We start from the raw sequence: 13,950 nt of genomic DNA, 5'->3' as shown, positions 1-13,950 counted from the left end.
AAAAAGAAAAAAAAAAAAAAAAAAAAAAAAAAAAAATCTGATGCTGGAAAAGATTATGAGACAATTATATTAAATGATGTAGAAAAGAAAAGAATAAGGAACATTTTTCAGGACAGCCTCGTTTCCAGATAACTCCCTTTCAAAATGCTACCTTACTTTCTGACCATTATCACAGCTATCAGAACAGGTAACTGCCTATAATTTTTCACAACTATCTATTGCCTCATTAATCATTTATATACAGATTTTTAATATTTTTATATATCGAATGATCTTCATTCATTAAAAGATGTATAACTTAAAAGTCCTTTAAACTTTGAACTCGAGATAGACCCCAAAATAGGATTTTTAAAGTGATTTCAGTTGTTTTATTGTTTGTTAAGATTTAAAATACATTAAATGATGTCTCCCTTAAATTTGTGATATGAGTAGTACATAAGACAGGATAGAACTAATGAAGTTATTCTTATTTATTCAATTTATTAAGAGTAGTCATCATGATTTTATTAAAGGGAGCATTAAGGATAAGTATTTCACCATTTTTTCTGATATTTATTTGACTAATTCCAAAAGAAATGTATTCAATATTAGGAAAGAAAGTGTCATTTTGATTGAAGCAACTTCAGAAACAATGCTGTTATGGAGGAGTGTAAGTTAAATAATGAAGAGAGAAGAGATCAAAACAATCTTTGACAAGAAGAAACTGTAGTCTTTGCTTCAAAGAATGATGTACATTTACTACAGGTGAGATCAGCAGACTCTCACATCCCAGGACATAAGAATCATGCTATAAATAAAATTTCTGCTATACTTACATAGCATTATAGATAACAATATAAACTTTGCTACCGTTGTACTACATTCTAAATATTCTATGAAATGTTTTCTTTATTTTTTGTACTAGCCCTGTAAGGTGTATTTTAAAGTATAATTAAAGAAGAGAACATGCAGTTGTCCCTCAGTATCCATGGGAGATGGGACATTCCCCCTTCCCTATAAAAGTCTGAGGATGCTCAAGTCACTTGCATAAAATGGCATAGTATTTGCATATAACCTGGGCATATCTTCCTGCATACTTTAAATCATCTCTAGATTACTTATAATGCCTAATAGAATATAAATGCTGTGTAGATAGTTCTCATACTATATTGTTTAGGGAATAATGGCAAGAAAAATTCTGTATGAATCTGTATGTAAAAGCTACAGAAAAGGAACGAATATTTCCAGCACAGCCTAGTTTCCAGATAGCTCCGTTTCAAAATGCTACTCTATTTACTCCCTGAGTATTACCAAAGCTACTAGAACAGGTAGTATATAATATAGTATATAATATGTAATAGCCTCTAATTACAAGATATAGTTCAGTAAAATGGTAACATTTTTTATCTACAGTTGGTCGAGTCCACCATACAGAGGGCTAACTAACTCTGTGTGTGTATATCTCTGTGTGTGAGGGTCAAAGAGATAGAGGGAGGAAAATAAAGAGAGAGAGGGGGGGGAGAAAGAGTAAAGATAGAGAACGTGAGAGATAAAATAAGCTAAGTATCCCAATCTAAATTCATACACTAGAAAGTCAGAAAGTCAGGATTCAAACCCAGTCCTACAGATCGCAGCCTGTGCTCTTACCACTGTGCCATGGTGCAAATCTAAAATACCAACTTCACGTGGAAGAAAGTCAAGCATTTAGCTTAGGCTGAAGAGAGTGATTGTGTTATGAAAACTTACTGTAGGAAATAATTCAGCTTTGCATGTGTTGTATTTATTGGGGTTTTCCTTGTACTCTTAATGACAAATTGATTATAAAAGTGTACCCTGCTGACATTCAATATTGTAATTCTAAAAGAAATGTTAAAAAGCAGCTTGGCTGTAAAATGTACTCTTCTTTATCAACTTTTACATAAACAGAGTAGAATGTAAGGATGCCTCTTGGCTTCCTTGGTTGTAATACATTTTTTTAGCTTCAGTACAATTAGTTGTGTTTATTAACATATATATTTTATGTTTACATTTGTTATATTGAGGTATAGTTTATATAGAATTATTTTAATTTTTTATTTAAGTTTTATTTAGTTTTTAGACAGAGTCTTGCTGTCATGGTCCTCCTGCCTTTGCATTCCCAAGTAGCTGGGACACCACAGGTATGCACCACCATGCTCAGCTCTTTTTTTTTTTTTTTTCTTGTTTTTAGATTGGGTCTATGTTGCTCAGGCCAGCCTAAAGCTCATGATTCCTGTCTCAGACTCCCAAACTCTGGGATCAAGGGTACATGCTACTGTGCTTGGCCTTCAGGTTAGACAAGAAATCGAACAATGCGTCCCGTGTAGTCCCCGCCTGCAGAGTACTGTGTTTTAGCAGCATATACCATGTAATGTGGCTGGGCCAGAATGTTCTTCTTTTTAAGTAAAATTTAAATAAGAATGAACTTTTGGTTTATTATTATTATTATTATAGCTATTATTTTTAAATGACAATTCATAATTTTATTCATTAATGAATTAATTATGAACACATCCCACCATGGGTGCTACCCTCACGACCTGAAGAATACACTTATTTATTTATTCTTTCTTTATAATTTTATCTATTCTTTTCAGAGATTTTGCTATAGGGTGTGTGCACTCACTGGAGAGACAGAAAGAAAGAAATTACCCTCCATGGGGCATGGTCACCCAGTAATCCCTTTTAACTTAGAAGGTAGTTAAGTCTCATGCCTATGGAGGATATTAAGAGATAGAACTGAGACCAAGTATAATTCTGAATCCTTTTTTTTTTTTTTAATTTTAGTTGTCAGAGGGCATGCATGCTCACCTAAGAGGGGCAGAGAGACAAAGAAAGAAAGCATTCTCTAATGGAGTGAGGTTATGCCTCAATCCCTTCTCCTTCATTTCTTTATTTTGTTAGGATTTGGGGCATACATGCACATGTGCCTAGGTTGTTTTCAAGCTACTAGGCTAGAATTCACATTGTAGTCAGCCATATGGCATTCACCTCCTTTAACCTCTAGACTACAGGGTAAGCCCATTTCTGAATATTTTATTCTGTATAATTGTACAATAATGATCCATTTTTTAGAGACATATTTATTTCCTTGTTTTTGTATTACTACTGAACAGGACAAACACAAAGATTTAACTCCTATAGGATCAGCAGTTAACGTAATGGCTATGTCGCTGGACTCCTATGTAGTTGACTGCGGTTCGAGTCCCAGACCCGGTGGCTTAAAACTCACACCAGGCATGGGTGTGTGCATGCCCAAGATCCTGAGAAGAGAATGGAGGAGAAGGGATTGTGGCGTGACCATCCCTCCTGGGGGGTGATTTCTCGCTTTCTGTCTCTCTGTCTCTCTCTATCTTAACTACCTTCTAAGTTAATAAAATAATAAATTTTGTGTATTTATAAAATGAAGAACTAATAAGGGTCACATCAAAGTATTAATATAACATGACACTCATTTTTGTGAAGAAGAGCTGGGAAAGGTTACTACAAAACAACTATATGATCTGAAATAGTGCAATTTTAAATTGCATTTGTACATTTGCTATATCCCTAGAACTTAACAGTTACACGGTCTACAATACTGATGAAATTCAGATAGAGAGTATTGTTTTCTATCCGAAGCTCCACACTTTGTTAGGCATATCATCTAGCTAGAATACACCTAACTAGTACAATGGAATCATGATTATATGGATTAGAGACACTCCCATGCAAGGAAAACTAAAGAAGTCAAAAAGCGTGATCAAAAGAGATGACATGAATTGGATAAGCCATAGAATCACATTGTATATGTGTGTGAGTGAGTGTCTGAGTATGTGTGTGTGGCTACCAATGTAATAATTTAAACAAATAAGTTAAATTTATGGATAAATATACTTTCCGAATGTTAAGAAAAATGTTCTAACAATTAAAACTACTCAGCTCTGAAACTTTATAAGGTTATAAACTCCCCCTCAGTGGAAGTGTATAGAGGGTGGCTGGCCACCTGTCAGGGGTGTGATGAGCAGAATTCTCAAGTAGATAGGTGGGTGGATAAAAAGATCTCTGAAGTGTCTGCAAATCTCTGCCATTTTAATAAAGGACAAAACAGCAAGAGAAGCTGTGTCTATTTTTTTTTTTTTTGCAAACTCAGTGCCTACGATGGAGTAAAGAACAAAATGAGGTTTCCATAAATATATGTTGAACAAAACTGATAACAAGCAGATAATCTATCAATAATAGTAAAAGACATATCTGAGAAGCAAATGAAAGAAAAACTCATGGAAATAGAAAGTAGCAGGCATCCCATTTTCTGGGACCCCTCTCTTCTTGGGAGCTCTGTTTTTCCTTCCCTTTTCTTTAATAATCCCCCCTTTGCTATACCTACAAAAAAAAGAAAAAAGAAAGAAAAAAAAGGGATAGAAAGCAGACAATTTAATCTAATCCATTTTTGTCACGTGTGATTAAAGCTGAATGAAATTCTTAGGCTGCATGACATTTATTTACCAAGCCGCTTGAAGAAATTCTCCTCTTCATCTCTTCCATTTTCCATTCCACTCCCTGGTCCACCTTCTGACAGCTTCACAGCACTGGTGAATTTGACCTGAGGGGGAAAAAAAGTAGTCAGATAACTAAATTCAAAGGCAAATCCTTGTGGCTAGACTAAACCTTGATTTGAAAAATAAATTGTTTAGATTATGAAGATTGCTTCGCATTTCTTGTTTGCATATTAAGTTAATTTAGTCAATGTAGTTTATTTCCATATGCTAAAATGACATTATTGTGAGTTAGAGCAAGATTCAGTCAGAAATTGAAAGCCACGTGAAAGGCACTATGAAAATATTTAGTAAACCATTGAAATCTTCTTAGAGTTTAAGTATGATAAAGTCCCACTCAAACTCATGAACCACCATAGTTTTCTGCTATATCACAACTGAGAATCAGACCAAAGTGAAAGATAGCTAAAAAAGAATATTTCAAAGCTTTGTGAAAGCACCAGTATGATTTGTGGAGGGCACTATAATTAAAGTACAATGATATGTTTCTCTTCCTGAAAATTGAAATGTGTTACTTATCTTGCCTTTAAGTCAAAAGTACTCAAAAATTTCAGCATAGCAAGAAAGCTATGACCACAGACTCTCAAGTACTTGACCAGGTTTTTGTTTTTGTTTTGCAAAGAGGCGAAAGAGATATTCTAAATATATTTTCTCAATGTCCTAGAGTCTTGGTGTATTACTTTTATAATTTTTAAAATATTACTTTTAAAATAGACTAGATAGAAGAGAGCTGGTTTTAGTGAGATTTGAAAAAGAAAGGATACAAGCAAGTAATTGGTATATATAAAAACATAACTTTTACCATATGCTGAAAATTAGGTGTGCAAGTGACCAGGCCATGAGTCACCCACAGGTAAATAAATGCATGACAGGGAAGGCTCTTACAGGAAAGACTCTTACAGGAAACATGTTTAACTGAGAATCCTTGCCTATTCCAAACCATGTGCTACCATAATGCTTAACATGATGAAGCATCTTGTGGTAAAAGTCATCCTAAATTTCTTTTTTTTTTGGAGAGGTTTTTGCTATTGGGCACATGTGCTTGCCACAAAGACAGAGAGAGACAGAGAGATAGAGAGTGAGAAATCACCCCCACACACACACCCAGGGGGGATGGTCACGCCACAATCCTTTCTTCTCCGTTCTCCTCTCAGGATCTTGGGCACGCATGCACACACGCCCGGCATGAGTTTAAGTCACCAGATTTGGGACTCGAACCACGGTTGGCTACATGGGAGTTCAGCAAACAGCCATTACTCTAACTGCTGGTCCCATCCTAAATTTCTTTATTTCTTTCAGTAAGGAGAACGGTTTAGATGGTGCTAAAAGCATTAGAAAGAGGATGAATGGTGTGTGTGCATTAACATGTTAAAGTAGTTAAGATAAGATTACTAGACTGTAGACAAGAGCTTGAGGTATCTATAATTTCTTGTCAGTTAAAAGTAAAAATATCTGAATAATAATGCCAATAGACATCTCCATATCTGCATTATAATTTTATATATTTTTGCCATATTTTTCCTTACTATGACAGCCTGCTACTTAAACATGTTAGTTTCTATCATCTGTCTAAATTTCCAAAATCCATTCAACTTGTGAGTTTCTTCAACATTTCCTTACTTGGCCCCTCCAGGTGTTTAGCGCGTCTCAGTCCTGACATTTTCCTGTCAGTGACTGTAACATTCACTTATGCAAGTCACGTCCTGTTTACCTTGGAGCTTTGCCTGATGAAAGACAAACGGTCCACAGAGCTGATGTCCATTAGGTCCTCTACACCATCTGCCAGTCCCGAGAGGGAGGATCGTTTCAGCCAGTTTCCTAGTTAATATTTTTTTTAAAAAAAAAATTAGAACAATAAAGCATCTTTTCTCAAGCAGATTATACAGAAATGCCAGTGTGTACTCAACGAGCAATGAAAGTCACATGGCTTGATAAACATAGCAGTGAAAACAAATAGTTTTCCGTGTATGGGCTTCAAAGCAATGTTCAGTGCTGGACAGCAAGATTACATGAACAACAAAGATTGGGACAAAAAAAGCCTGATCCTCTTCAGTGCATGAAACTGTAATCTATCCAGTTATCCTTGAATGTTTTCACATGTCTAAGTCCTGTTGACTTTAACTCCTAAATGCCTCTCAGATTTGTCTGCTTCTCTCTCATGACATGGCCACTACCCAGTCCAAGCTTCCATTGACTTAAACTTGAACTATTTGGCAGATTTCCATCTGGTGTCTCTCAGCTACTCACACTCCCTCCAATATGATTTCCATGTGGTGATCTTTTAGAAAAATTTGCCTATTTGTGTCACTCTTCTGTTCCATGTCCCAGCTTGCATCTCTAGGGGGGATAAAGAGCCTCTACTGTACTGCTACAGTCCTGCAACCATGCCTCCCCTTGGGTCTGTTCTTCCAATTCCCTCCATCCTAATACTTCAGCAATTACAACCTGGAGTGATCTCTTTCTCCTTCCCCTAAATATTCTGAAGATATTAATATCAGTGTCTCCACGAAATTTTTCCTGATTCCTGTTTTTGTTTTGTTTTTCATAAAATATATACTGTAACTAAGTTGTGTCATTATCTGCTTTAGTAACTGACACTCTGTCAACTGCAAGGTCAGCAAAGTTGAGGGGCTATGCGTTTCTGCTCACTACTTAATCCTTGATGCCTAAGGTAGTGTTTGCACACAGTAAAGGCATATAGAAGAGTTTGGGAAATAATTGCAGAGAAAAAAATGAATGAATGAATATAAAAGCAGCAAACCTAAGCTTTGTGACTTGAGAGCTTTGCTTTCCTCAACCCTGCCAAGTGCTGCTCTGATTGTGAGCTGATTTGAGGACATGGCAAGAAATAAGAGAATCCATAAATACAGACATACTTTTACCTATGGGGAGTTTAAGCTTCTTTCGGAGGGAAATTCTGCGAGACCGAGAGCGGGCACGCCGATCAGAGGTGGTCCCTGAGTGAGCAGTGGTGCATTCTGAAGTGTCCTGCTCAGACTGGCTGCTGGTGTCACTTGCTGCACTCTGGGATTTGAACATCTTGCGCCAGAAATCTTTCCGCCCCAGGTTGCCCCCTTGCATTTGTTCATCACTGTAAACAAGCAGAGGATATGGTAACTGCTTGACAACACCCGAGAAACTCTCCTGAGCTTCCTTCAACTGCCTGTCAGTGATATTTAGGCAAATCATGCAGAATGACTTTTGACGGGCTAGGATGTGAGAAGAGTAGGCATGGGAGTGGAAGAAAAGACTAAAGCTGACTCTGCCCTCTTAAAAACAAGTCGTATCTTAGCTATCAAACTGAGGTGTTCTTTTTGTCTCCAATTTTAATAAAAAATAAGTATTACTGTAGGTATTCACCTACAGGTGTGAGTCATAATAGCAGAAGCATGTAAAATGTCAGTAAATATTTAACCTTTAAAAAATTTTCCTGTGACTGTGTAGTGCTGTTTCTCTCTTTCTACTCTTTCTAAATTCTCACACACAAAAAAATATTAATTGAAGGACTAGATAAATTAAATATGACCTTCATACCCAAGAAATACATAATCCTATAGCCAATCAGTTCAAGAAACTTAAGCAGGATTTGAAAGTAAAAAATAAGCACAACTCAATAGGACAAATAGGAACACCTGCAAAGGGATTTTTTTTTTTTTGAGAGGTTTTCGCTATAGGGCACGTGCGCTCGCCAGAGACATAGAGACAAAAAGTGAGAAATCACCCCCCCAGGGGGGATGATCACGCCGCAATCCCTTCTCCTCCACTCTCCTCTCAGGACCTTGAGCACGCACGCACACGCGCCCGGTGTGAGTTCTAAGCCACCAGGTCCGGGACGCGAACCGCGGTCGACTACGTGGGAGTCCAGCGACATAGCCATTACGCTAACTGCTGGTTCCCCAAAGGGATTTTTGACTATGAAAGAATAAAAAGACAAGTGGCCAGTACTATGAAGAGTTTAATCTCATTAGAAATAACAATCATTTAAAAAGTCAGCTGAAAGGAGTTTCCTGTTTTCACTCACTAAATTGGCAAAGATTAAGAGAGAAAAGAAAAAACAATAGTTGATATCATACTACCAGTAGATAGATACATACTGCTAGGAGGTAGATAGAATGGGTCACATAGTTTAGAAATGTGATTTGGTAATATATTACCCAAAGTCTATAGCAACATCCTTGACAGAGAAATTAGATTCCCAGGAAGTACTCATAAGGAAATGATGAGACAACATAATTAGATGAAAGTCAAATACCAACATATTATTGGTCAACAATGAAAACATGGAAACAATCTACATGATCACCTCTATGGAAACAGTTGAATAAGTTATGGGACTTCAATATGGTGATATTACTGTGTAGTCATTAAAATCTTATTTTAGAAGATTGTCATTACGGAAAATGTTCATGATATATGAAAAAAGTTAGACGGTGATTAGGTTTTATCAAGATGACACCAGTTTAATAAGAGAAAATGCAAATATGAATATGTGTCTGAGTGTGGGTTTATATTTATACATGCTCAAAAATTAACCCAATATAATATGCCAAAAGTTTACAGAGGAAAGCTCACATTGGTGGTATTTTGACTTTTAAACTATGTTCCCTTTATACTTTTCTATGTTTTTCACATTTTTCAGCTTGAGTAACACATATTACTTTTTTCATTGGGAAAGCAAAAGTTATAGAAAATACTCTTGCAACGTGATGAAATTTATTTCTGGGGTTTTATGTAATGTTTTGCCTACAAGCTTTCAGGCTGAATTGACCCAAAATTCAACAGTACTGTGTAAGGTAATCATTTTCTAGAGTTATTTATATGGTGATCCAGATTTTGTCTCTAAAAATCTCATCAGAATACTAAATACTTTTTAATTTTTATTTTTAAACTAGGACATTTTGTTGATCACATATGGTATGAATTTAAAATCAGTTTTCCAGAAGTTGACTTCTCAGTTACTTTTTATCAAATGATCACAGTGTATGTAACATTTTATGTATGATATGATGATGAGTTTAGGACTACATGGTCTGAGTGGGAACATCCAGGGAGACAGTAATCAATCAACCTTCTTAGTAAAATGTTCCATCAGCTCTGTCCAATGGGTGTGTGTCAATAATGAGTTATAGAGGGACCAGCAGTTAGCATGATGACTATGTTGTTGGACTCCCATGTAGTCAACCGTGTTTCACATCCTGGACCCAGTGGCTTAAAATTCACGCCGGGCACATGTGCATGCGTGCCCAAAATCCTGAGAGGAGAATGGAGGAGAAGGGATTACAGCGTGGCCATCACCCTGGAAGGGGGGGATGATTTCTCATTTTCTGTCCCTCTGTCTCTCTCTGTCTGTCTAGCGAGCGCACGCGTCCTGTAGCAAAAACCTCTCCAAAAATAAAAAAATAATGAGTTATAGACAATGAGCACATAAAGCCATTTTAAATATTACTCAGTTAATTTAACTATTACTTAAGAAGGAAGATGAAACAAAAGGAGGGAAGGAAAGAGAAAGAGAAGGTAGAAGAGAAGCCAAGATCACGCATAGTAACCACCTACCTACTATAGTGCTAAACTCAATGATTGGCATACTCACCTCCAGGGCCCACTTGGATCAAGGAAAAACTTCATATTTGACATTTTATAACATATCTTCAAGCAAAAAGATTTATGTAGAGCTATATTTAAAAATGTGTCTTCATTCAAGGAGGAAAAATTGACACATGCAAGTGCTAGGAAGCTAGGTGCTGTTACTAAACACTGAAGAGAGAATATTTTGAAATAGAAAATGTAATCGCCTTTGAAAATAGATTGCTTTTTAAAAAATATTATACAGTTGGTTTTTTTAAAAAAGAAACTTTATTTATTTATTTATTTATTTATTTATAATTTGGTCAGAGAGGGACAGAGAGAGAGAGAGAGAAAGGGAAAGTGAGAAAGCAAGACACCAGATCTAGGACTCAAACTGCCATCAACTATGTGGAAGTCCAGCACCCTTAACCACTACGCCACCTGCCAACCCCGACTGCTTTATTTTTTAATCCAATTTTCTTATGAGATCATTCTTATTGATGAGATCAGTTCCTGCTGTTATTTTGGGAAAACAAAATCCTATCTTCTTTTGTGGGAAGAATTTCTACGTATAAAGCTTTTTAACTAGTCTGTGGTTATTCACCCACAGAACTTTGTCTTTCATATTGAGCTTTTCTTTTTTTGTGTGTGCTTATGTTTGGAGTGTTATGGTGTTCTTATCAACTTTCTTAAAGGAAAAACTAAAACTCAATTTTTTTTTTTTTGGAGTGGTTTCTTGCGCATGCACTCGCCATACAGACAGAGAGAGACAGAGAGACAGAAAGCGAGAATTCATCCCCCAGGGAGGATGGCCACGCCACAATCCCTTCTCCTCCATTCTCCTCTTGGGATCTTGGGCACGCATGCAAAGGTGCCTGGCGTGAGTTTCAAGCCACCAGGTCTGGGAGGAGAACCACGGTCAACCACATGGGAGTCCAGAGACATAGCCAGCTAACTGCTGGTCCCAAAACTCAATTTTGGTAAAGGAAGTTAAAACAAATGCTTAATGATAATCTGACAATTCTATCCTTTCATCTACTGATGGAGTCATTCATTTACTCATGAGTATATATTAAGTACCTACCATGAGTCAAGTCTCACCTTGGCACTGAGGCTACAACAATAAGCAAAAAGTTACACAGTTCCCAAATTCACATAGTTGATTTATTTTCTCCTTACCTTTCTCTGCCTATTTAAAGGCAGTCACTAAGATTTTGAAGATGTATAAGAACTGTGTGAGCTTTCTGTGTTTTTTTTTTTTTTCATGTTTTTGTTTACTAGTTTTGGATTATCAAGGTCCTGTTTCATGGACCCATTCCAGCTTTGATTTCCCTGATTATGGAGAAAGGAAACCTGGCCTATGTTGCAGAAATCCTGGAAGAACAACCACTTAATACTGAATAAGACTTTTGCAAAGTAGAATGGTATATCAAAATGATGTATGAGTTTTAAATATTGATCACTCCACCTGTGGGCAAACAGTTCTCGAAAGAAGCATAAATACAAGTGAGCCTTGCATAGAACTAGACTATATATTCAGTGTGTACAGTAACCCTTACATTTTCTGGGAGCACTAATTTAAAAACATTGAAATGAATATCAGGGGAAGACTGAGGTTTTTCAGCTAAACCTGAGCAGGAGAGACAAGTTTAAATTACTTCTTCTTTTTTTTTTTTTTTGGAGAGGTTTTAGCTATAGGGCGCATGCGCTCACCAGACAGAGAGACAGAAAGCGAGAAATCACCCCCCATGGGGGATGGTCACGCCTCAATCCCTTCTCCTCCATTCTCCTCTCGGGATCTTGGGCACGCACGCACATGCGCCCGGCGTGAGTTTTAAGCCACCGGGTCCGGGACGCGAACCGCGGTCAACTACATGGGAGTCCAGCGACATAGCCATTACGCTAACTGCTGGTCCCAAATTAATTCTTTTTTGAAAAGCTGCATTGAACATATTGACTGACAGCCATTCAACTAAAGAATATTTGTCAGTGATTGTAACCAAGCAGGTAGATGACTCTTCAACTCTACTCAGCATGCTATTTTTCAAGATTTAGCTACAGGAACATGCATGAAAGGCAAGTGGGGAAGGAGTGGAGATGAGAAGTATAATGAGAGAAGTTTCTATAAGAACAAGGCTGGTTATTGTGACTTAGGCTTGGAGAAATCCATACCATTGGGGATAAAATATAAAGGGCAAAAGCAAGACAATGTTCAAAAGAAATGACAAACAAGCAAACAAACAAAAAAAAACCCAGCAGCTTGGAAAATAGAGCTGCTTGTAGTGTAAAGTGCTTAACCCTTCACACTGAAGACAGAACCAATGTTACTTACTGCTCTGGAGTCTGTGAGGGTCGACCAGACATAAAGCTGCGACATTCTTCAGGTGCAGAGGACACCTGACCTTTATCCACAATGCTTCCTGCCTCTGACCTATGCAAATGATGCATTCCACCAGTCACAACAGATGATAGCACTTCTTAATACTTCATACACTTTTTAAAGCAAAATACTCCATTACAGACAACCAATATGGCCAACAAACCTTATGTCGTGAGTCTATGTTGTATGGAATTTATACCTTACCACTGAACTCATGACCTAGCTGTCTTATTGTTTAACAATACCACCATTACTGCAGAGTCAAGCAGGATTTTAAGTTTGGAGTTCCTCTTAATGTTTGTATATGGAATTGAATATATAATAGGTATAAAATAAATGTGCATTTGCTTGAAAGCAAAATGACAAGGTACCACTGAGCAATTTGTCTTCATACATTTAGAATATCGCTTTCTGAGACAAGATGATGTGGTATCAGTAATTGCTTTACCTTTCTGAATAAAAATGTAAATTATGTATAGAAGAGACTAAATTACAGATAGCATTCTACCATATAATTAACAACTATAAAATAAAGTTCAAGTATACCAAAGTTCAAGAACAATTTAGCTCTGGTTCATACAGGGGCAACATTTACTTGACACTACATTCATTCCTTTTCTAAGCCATAGCCGAATCACATCAGTAATACTTTTACAAGATAATTATACTATTCCTACCTTGACGTTATATATACTACATTGGGAAACACGTGGACAGTACAATAAAGATTAGGTTCTACTGACATGAGACAAACACTACTATTCAGAGAGCTCAAGCTTCCAACCTTTTGCCGCCTGCAGGCTTAGGTTCCTGTTCATTCTCTTCCACCTTTTTCCCTGGTGCTAACTTCTCGGCACTGTCAAGCAAAGCACTGAGGGCCACTCTCCTGAAGACATTCCCATGAGCCTCTTTGATAAACTGGACCAACTGACGGATGTCACAATACAGTCCCTGTGAGGAGGAAAAAAAGACATTTGTGGAAAGAAAAATACTTTTGTGATCCAATCATTTTCACAGCATGAGATGGAGAAGGTAATTTCTTAGGCTTAGATGAGAGTAGGAATCATAAAGAGAAGACAATTTAGAACTGTGGAAACCAATGGTATACTCCTTTTGTGGTCTTCCTACAAAACATTACCAAGGACTTTGCCAGTCATTCTTAGTTTGAAAAGAAATGGTTACCATGTTTAATATTCAGAAAGTTGGCTATATCATTAGACATGCATCGACTTATATTTTAACCACCAGGGACCAACAGTTAGCGAAATGGCTATGTCGCTGACTTCTCATGTAGTAGACTGCGGTTCAAGTCCCGGACCCAGTGGCTTAAACTCACAATGGGCGCATGTGCATGCGTGCCCAAGATCCTGAGAGGAGAATGGAAGAGAAGGGATTGCGGTGTGGCCATCTTCCCTGGGGGGTGATTTCATGCTTTCTATCTCTCTGTCTCTCTCTGTCTTTCTGGCGAGTGCA

General features: G+C 37.2%; 1 protein-coding gene across 1 annotated transcript in view; it reads right to left on the bottom strand.

Annotated features, from left to right (window-relative positions):
* UNC80 (unc-80 subunit of NALCN channel complex) overlaps window positions 1-13,950 on the bottom strand; it is a 240,046-nt gene that overhangs the window by 160,820 nt on the left and 65,276 nt on the right. Inside the window, exons 17-21 of the mRNA XM_006140105.3 lie at window positions 13,262-13,428; window positions 12,430-12,528; window positions 7,415-7,623; window positions 6,244-6,350; window positions 4,483-4,579 (exon numbers count right to left, since the gene is read on the bottom strand). Of these exons, the coding sequence (XP_006140167.1) occupies window positions 4,483-4,579; window positions 6,244-6,350; window positions 7,415-7,623; window positions 12,430-12,528; window positions 13,262-13,428 (679 nt within the window). The remainder of the gene's footprint in view (window positions 1-4,482; window positions 4,580-6,243; window positions 6,351-7,414; window positions 7,624-12,429; window positions 12,529-13,261; window positions 13,429-13,950) is intronic.

The sequence above is a fragment of the Tupaia chinensis genome, unplaced genomic scaffold (assembly GCF_000334495.1).
Source record: "Tupaia chinensis unplaced genomic scaffold, TupChi_1.0 Scaffold000018_1, whole genome shotgun sequence".
Classification (NCBI taxonomy): Eukaryota; Metazoa; Chordata; class Mammalia; order Scandentia; family Tupaiidae; genus Tupaia; species Tupaia belangeri.
The sequence above is the reverse complement of the archived record's forward strand: the minus strand, read 5'-3'. Positions and strand labels throughout refer to the sequence as shown.